The sequence below is a fragment of the Ictalurus punctatus genome, unplaced genomic scaffold, assembly GCF_001660625.3.
Source record: "Ictalurus punctatus breed USDA103 unplaced genomic scaffold, Coco_2.0 Super-Scaffold_100046, whole genome shotgun sequence".
In the NCBI taxonomy this organism is placed as follows: Eukaryota; Metazoa; Chordata; class Actinopteri; order Siluriformes; family Ictaluridae; genus Ictalurus; species Ictalurus punctatus.
Genome location: NW_026521087.1, coordinates 2,540,633 through 2,548,580, shown reverse-complemented (window position 1 = coordinate 2,548,580; position 7,948 = coordinate 2,540,633). Strand labels below are relative to the sequence as shown.

Genomic DNA, 7,948 nt, shown 5'->3' with positions numbered 1-7,948 from the left:
CCAGGAAGCGGAAGGAGTGCACAGTATCGACTGGGGAGTCACACAGGATGATGGGGGCAGGTGGGACTGGGTTGTTCTTGTTTAAAACGTTTAAAATTTAGAGGTATGCATATTGTCTTTCAGTAGTTCCATGACACACTGTTAGTAACTCAGGTTAGTACTTTATAATAAAACAGCCGCAGAGCTAACAGCTAACAGCTTAGCGAATAAATAAGGCCAAACGCGTTCACCTAGCCACCTACAGTCGGGTGTGAAGTCTACAAGTTGCTCAGTGCTGCGTTTTCTCTCCACTTCTGTAGTTCTCCGTCATTAAATGCGGTTCAGAGACGGCTTCCATTACACCAATCACCAGTCCTCAGTGAGTAACCCGCTCGCCAAGTACAACCTGCTACCTTTAACAGACCGACGCGGTTAGCCACACCCATGGACGCCAGGTATATTATCAGGTAGGATAATATGATTTGGTTGGAATATGATTGGTTGCGTGGTGGGTGGAGCCACGAGAGAGCGCTCTACATAGAGTTTAAATCTATTACTTCATCCCCAGTGAAATCCTCTTATACAGAGACTAAGGGTCCATAGAGTAGGATTCAGTCATTATCTACATCATTTAATTCACTTGAGTGACACCTGTTTATAATAGTTTCACATAAAATCACAAATATTATAGCTTAAAAATGCAACTCATACAATTTTTTTTAAAAATAAAATATATATTTTTTAAATGTATAAAATAAAACTTGTGTCCTATGTGGTGGTGTAGTGGCTAGCACAAGGACAGATTTAGTGATTTGTCGAATCCTAGACAAAATATAGGGATGGGGCCCACATTTCAGTGTTTTAACATCAATATTTAAAATTTCAGCTTATGTTATTTAGCATTAACAGCAATAATCAGACGTGTACAGGGCCAAAAAGTGGCCCTGGACTTTCTGGCCCAGAGCGGACCACCACACCCAGTCCAATACGCCACTCATGAAGTAAGCATTCTGATGGCATTTTTAGAAAAAACATAATTAATTAGCAAAAAGTAAAAATAAAACTTTCTTAACTATAAGTTTATGCAGCATTTTGGGGGCCCTTGCTAGCTCGGGGCCTAAGGCAATTGCTGCCCCTTCACTTGTCCATTTGCTCTTACTATATTAATATTTACGAGGGGCATCTACACTCAGATTGTGTTTTTGCTTTGTGCAGGATAATAAAATACATCAAAAAGGCACTCGGGATAAACATTGTGTACATGGACTTTTTAATAATGCTGTAAAATGATTAGCAAAAGGAGACTTCATAATCTTGCTTACAAATCAGAATATATAACTTCAAATAATAATAAACACAGGAAGACATTTCTGTAACCCATCATTCACAACAGCCTTTAAATCTGTTTGCTTGTTCATCTGTAATAGAAAAAAAATATATACATGCATACAAAAATACATTTCCAGCCCAGCTACACATTTGAGGTTTCATGCTAACTGCAATTCTATCTGCTTTTTATAGTTATAGGTGTGGGTCACATTTCTTCTGTCATATTCTGCAGAGAACATAATAAAGCACACCCTTCTTCTTTTTTCCCCTGGTTTCACAGACAAGGCCCAAGCCTAGTCCCAGACTAAAATGTATGTCTGAGCTGTTTTAACTGAAAGCTACTTGCACGGACGGATCTTAAAACACGTCAGTGCCATTGTTTTATCTCAGGATGTGCACCAGAAATATATTTTTCTAAGACACGTTTATAAAAGCTACTGAAATGTCCTAATTGATCGAAGGCCTAATCCTGGCTTAATGTATACCCTGTCTGTGAAACCGGGCCTTTATCTTCTAGTGAAGGGGAAGAACATTCATTGAGCCTGTAATAAACTTTAAAACAATGTTTAAATAGTAAAAAATTAAGGACACTAATGTAGTAACTGCTGAAAGCATCACGGTGAATATAGTCACAAACAAGGTCAAATATTTCACAAGACCTTGAGCGGGGATAGTTGTGACTTTCACAATATAACATCCTCTACACAACACCAGCAACGATGAACTAAACCTGTTCTGAGACCAGGAGCTATGCTGAAAGAAGTGAGAGCAGCACCTTGCACAGGAAGAATCTTTCCTCCCACTTGTCTGATACACAGAGGCCACAGACTCTAATAAACAAAGTAATAACATGTTTAAATGTAAAATCACTGAACACAGGATTAAATGTAAAATTCTAATGCTGCTGTTCATTCCTGATTCATGTAGTAAATATTCCTGAAGGAACAGGACCATTGTACAGAGTCACCACAAGCTGGACCACGAACAGAACAGAAAAGCAGCAGATGTACATGATACTAAACTCGAACTTCAAACTAAAAGTGTTCCTATCTAAAACTATTTCCTCTCTCTGAAGTGAACCTGACGGAATAAAGCCATGACTCAGAGCTCTTACTGTTGTGCAGTGTGTTAGCGAGATCTGTGTGGTTCATGTTCTTCAGGACGTGCAGTGTGATCTTCAGCGCTCTGTCTCTGACACTGTGCAGATCCTCCTCATCCTCCACCTCCCTCTCAGTGCATGCTGGGTAATCTGGACTCAGGAGCTTCCTAAACCTCTTCAGCTCATTCTTTATCAGAGTGATGACTTTGTGTTCCAGCTCCTGGTTAGAAACACACAGGAACACATCTAAATATTATAATGTTACACACTGAGAGATGCTTTTATTTTATGAAAAGAATAAAAGTCTTTTTCTATTACCACAGTTACAGCTGAAATTCTGTCTGATTACCCATAATGCTGCTGCACATCAATAAATCAGTAAATTGTCATGATCTTAAATAAAAAAAACCTGCAACCTGCTCACACACAAGTTACACACATTAAAAAGACACACACCTTGAATATGGAGTCCAGCTGATTTCTGCTGAGGTTTGATGTCTTCTGTTGTGGTCTGTGAAGAAATAAAACACATGATGTGATATAGACTATATGTATTCATAGCTGCACAACACACACTAATACATACAGAGACAGATATATAACACTATCCTCTTAACACAATACACTGATTTCAGGATTTCTCACTGACACTAACATGTTTATGAATAAAATAGTGATCTAGTCATTAATGTCCAGGTGTAAATGTTGTTGTGTAGCACCACAGACCCTCCAGCTCAGGGACTGCAGGCTGAACTGAACTTTTAAAGCAGTTTTCCTCACTGCCAGTCTGAGAGCTGCAGCACTGCACAGTTTAGTGTTTTACTGCTTCAACACCTGATAAAGATCATGAAGGGCTTCAGAATGAGACCAGTGAGTTTGATCAGGTGGAACACTGCTGTAAAACACCTCACTGTTCTGACCTCACATCAGGAGAATTGGCTCTGTCTCTGAAGTCAAATGGATGATCCATTGACCAGTCACTCTTCATGGACACACAGCTGGGTTCTGGTGAGTCTGATCTCTTTCCCTCCATCATTCTAGAATTAAACAGAAATATCAGCAATAATTAATACTCTGCTGTCTCAGCACTGTTACACAATGTGTTCATCATTAAACACCAATAATTCCATCTTTTTAATTCAGCTCCAGTCTGCACACTTATTCAAACAGGAGACACGCCTCATACCTCAGGAATTACACTGATGTCAGCAGTCCCAGTCACAGATAACTGACTCAGCTGGGTCTTAAAGCCTGTAGAGTTCACTGACTCAAAGCTACACTGCTCTTAACCTCCACATTACACAGTCCTTTTTACTCTTCTCTCAGTGAATGATTTCTCTAAACTGTACTTATATCAGATCAGTGATATATTCACTGCTATTAAACACCTTAAACCAAAGTCTAGTTCCTCTGTTAACTAGTGAGTGTTTAGAGATACAGATCTGTTCCATGAGACGGTGTGTGTTTATTGCTGGTGAATGGAAAAGTAACTCACCTCTCGTCTATCTTTAAGTCCTGTTTTCCAGACACACTCATGTTGGAGGTCATGTCTCCTTCTTCATATTACAGCAGGACACACGTTTACTTCACTCCAACATCGGTGTGTTAAATCAAACCCTGTATCAGCACAGAGTTCACTTACAGGAAATAGTCACGGTATCAAGTCATAAAACAACCTGTGTACATTCAAACTTCAGTACAAACCCACGAAACTCTTCTGCATCTAGTGTACATATAGTGTTTATATATTATAGCTTTAGATGTAGATACTCACTGTGTTTTTACTCCTGAAATGGTGTATTAAATGAAGATTCTGACTTTCACGTTCACTGTCTACCTGTTTATTCTGCAGAGGGGGAGGGGTACTGAGATAGGGTAATAGACATGGATCAGACAGCTTTCTGATCCATGGAGCTGAGGCCTGCAAATACTGAAAGTAAAAGCCTGAAAACGCTGCAAATACGGAGAACAGAATTAAAAGTCTGGTAAAAGAGATCTGGTAACAAAAGCATTTCAACAAATACTTGAATGGTTACATAAAAAAATAAAGTATATTATCTTCATTAAGTACTTTCCATATACGAATAAGATGTACTTAACGTAATGATTAATAGTATAGCAAATGATAATAGTTTGAGGTCCCTCAAAAAGATATTTTAGACTCTGCTCCTAGGTAACTTCATGTGTTCCCTACGTGGCCTCATCTATTTCACTCGAGAATATCCACAAATAGGGAAGAAGATTACAAAAATAAAGGTAATGTATACAATAATTGTCGTTAACGGGTTTAAATAAGGGGAGAGAGAGTAATAGTAATCATGTAATATTTCTTGGCTAACTACCACAAACTTGGAACCGAATACCTCTTCAGGGAAACTGCCGTTCCTGAGTTTGGACACACGAGGGCAGTCGAGCTCCATCCAGCACAATGCCGCCTGAAACAGAAGGTAGGTTTGGGCTATTTTACACTGACGCAGCTCATCAGCGTTATTACTGTGCATTGTCTAGTTTTCACGTATCGAGTTCAATACACGGAGCTTCTGAACTGTTTAACAGCATCATCATTATGATTTAATTTTTAAAGAACGCACCCTCTTCTCTAGACATGGAAATGTTTTTTTTTTTTTTTTTTAAGTTTACATTGTCACACAGCAGCTGTACACATATCTGGATATATTATTTCAATGTCCATTCTTAAACACAGATGAACAAACAAAGAAACTAACCACATGAAAAGGTTAGATAGACCAATGATTAAATACTACTCCGTTCAAATGAATACAGACGCCTGCTCAGATACCACAACGTTTAAAAACCTCGACATTCGCGGAGTCATAAAGGGAACAACCGTCAAGCGTACCATCAGGAAACTTATAGAACTCTGAACGTGACGTCATAACAGATCTTATGACTCACTCCTCCGATTTGACTATATATGTCTGTGCGCGCACGCCGGGAGACTGACCTAAACACAGTATAAGGACAGCACACAAACACATTTAAAACATATTAACACATTAACATTATATCATGTACATAGCAGTATAGTTATCATAATACAGTACACAAATGTACTGCTAATAGTAACATTATTAATGTCTTTCTAATCTTATTAGTCATTTCATTCTCATCACTGCTCCTACATAACTTCATGTGTTCCCTAGGTGGCCTCGTCTATTTCACTCGAGAATATCCACAAATAGGGAAGAACATTACAGAGATAAAGGCTTAAAATTGCTTGAATGATAAAAAGTCAATAAATACGAAATCACTAAATAACTTTAAAGGGTTTATTTTCTATAGAACATGAATACAATCCTTTCACTCAAAATAGGACTCCCCACTGCAGACCCTCCTTCAACATTTTCAAAAAAGCTCCTAGCGTCATATCTAGCGACTTTTTAGACAAACCTTAGCTACTTTCTGTAGAAGAGAATGGCCAGTACTGCCCGGTGAGTGTGAGGTCCTGCTTTCCCCCGGGGACACGCCTCTCTCTGCGGCTACTCTGTTCAGTGAGGGGCAGAGAGGAGCAGCACATTCATTCACTTCTAACCATAACCTTCCTGTCAGCTCGAACCAGTCTGTCCATTCTCCTCTGTCCTCTCTCATCAACAAGGTGTTTGTTTTTCTCCACCATTCTGTGTAAACTCAAGAGATTGCTGTCTGTGAAAATCCCAGATCAGCCTCTAAAATTCTCAAACCAGCTCGTCTGGCACCAACATTCATACCATCATCACTGAGATCACTGAGATTCTGATGTTTGTGTGAATATTAACTGAAGCTTACTGAAATACTTACCTGTATCTGCATGATTTTATGCATTGCGCAGCTGCCACATGAATTAGTTAAGTTCTTTTTCAAACACATCCTGCAAAAGCAAATAAGATCGGCACTCCAGCTGCTTTGAGTAGCCTAATGCAAAATGTATTAAAAATACAATTTTTCCTAAAACAGATCATTAAGAACTCCAAAACACCTGAAATTGGATTCAAGGCAGTGTATACAGTGTGACCACCACTGAAATCACCATTTAATTACATATGCTTCAACAGTTAAAATATATAATAAATAAATAAATACATTATTATTATTATTATTATTATTATTATTATTATTAATAATAATAATAATAATAATAATAATAATAATAATAATAATAATAATAATAATAACCACAACAACAACAACAACAACAATAATGATAATAATAATAATAATAATAATAATAATAATAATGATAATAATAATATGTGTAATTTATGTAATTTATATAGCTCCTTACTCATAACCAGTGTCGCTTTACAATTACAATGTTTCAACAAAACATGGAACATGCTGTAGACTAGATTTGAGAAAAAATGTGATTTATAGTTTACAAAGAAATATTAAATTTCTCATCAAAACATGATTTCACTGATTATGCTAAGCTTAATTTACACAAGTTTCTAATTACAAGATTGAATTATATAAAGTGAGCGTGATCAATTCATGTAGTATTAATGTAAACCCATTACATTATGAAATCTTGGGGGATGTTGGCACTGACAGGTACTATAACTATAGTATTTAAATTAACATGATTCAAAGGTGTGTGATAGAATAGCACAGTGTTTTAATAAATTCAATGCTAATGAATATTAGGTGCTATTATTAATGAATATTATCCTGGTGTCTAATATTATTTTTTGAGAACAGTTTCATATTGAAATACAATGAATCTGCACATTTTAACAGTTCAAATGGAGAAGTTATTAATGTTTTGTCACAGTAATGATTCTGTGTCTCATTGCCAAAAATGAAAAGCTCTTAACTCTGAAAGTCAATTAAACAATGTTTGAAGGAGAATCTATAATAAATGCATCATCAGATGACTAAAGGGAATGCTGGATGATCCATCACATCAGTTTTAGCCTGACATTTTTGATTTTGCGTCACACATTTGTACAACAGTTTTTATGAATCAGACATTGATTGATTCATAAATCAATTATCTCGCTGGATAAAACCTATACCTATATTATATATGTATATATTTATGTATGTATAAAATGTAAATGGAAGGTTTTTGCTTCATAATTTTTAAAACTTTGCTGAGGACTGTAGTTTGAGTCAAACTTATTTGCATTTGAAGAACATTTGCCTTTTAAATAAACTAAATAATCATTTAGTGATACACCAAGTGGACAGCTCAGAGTTTAAAGGGTCAAAGAGAGGACTTTCTGATCTATGTCAAAGAAGGTAATGAGAAATCTCTCTAAGCTGTGCCTTTATTTTGGCACAATGAATGATATATTTGTTATATGATGCACTTCATATAATTTGATGTGCACAGTTAAAGTCTGATTATTAAGTGGTGAATGGTAAATTGCTTCCTCAATTGGCTATTTTCTTTTTAATCTTTGAGTGCTCTTGTAAATTGTCTAAAGTTGGTATCTTTCTAGTTAAGCAAAAAATGGAGAATTCACAGAGGCCCATGCTTTTTCTTTTACTTGAAACTCTGATTTCAAGTATCAAACTGATTTCAAGTATTTTAAAAAATCT

General features: G+C 36.5%; 1 protein-coding gene across 2 annotated transcripts; it reads right to left on the bottom strand.

The window, feature by feature from the left end:
- Positions 1-1,232: 1,232 nt before the first annotated feature.
- Positions 1,233-4,679, bottom strand: LOC128630093 (uncharacterized). Of its 2 annotated transcripts, XM_053678656.1 has the most exons (6): positions 4,182-4,679; positions 3,903-4,024; positions 3,328-3,444; positions 2,864-2,918; positions 2,423-2,627; positions 1,233-2,138 (listed from the first exon to the last, which is right to left on the bottom strand). In XM_053678656.1, exons 2-6 carry the CDS (start codon positions 3,953-3,955, stop codon positions 1,822-1,824), a joined length of 747 nt encoding a protein of 248 aa, XP_053534631.1. In that variant the 5' UTR covers positions 3,956-4,024; positions 4,182-4,679; the 3' UTR covers positions 1,233-1,821. The 2 variants fall into 2 exon arrangements, with proteins under 2 accessions (XP_053534631.1, XP_053534632.1); XM_053678657.1 differs by lacking the exon at positions 4,182-4,679 and having other exon boundaries at positions 1,233-2,627; positions 3,903-4,138.
- Between the last annotated feature and the right edge of the window lie 3,269 nt (positions 4,680-7,948).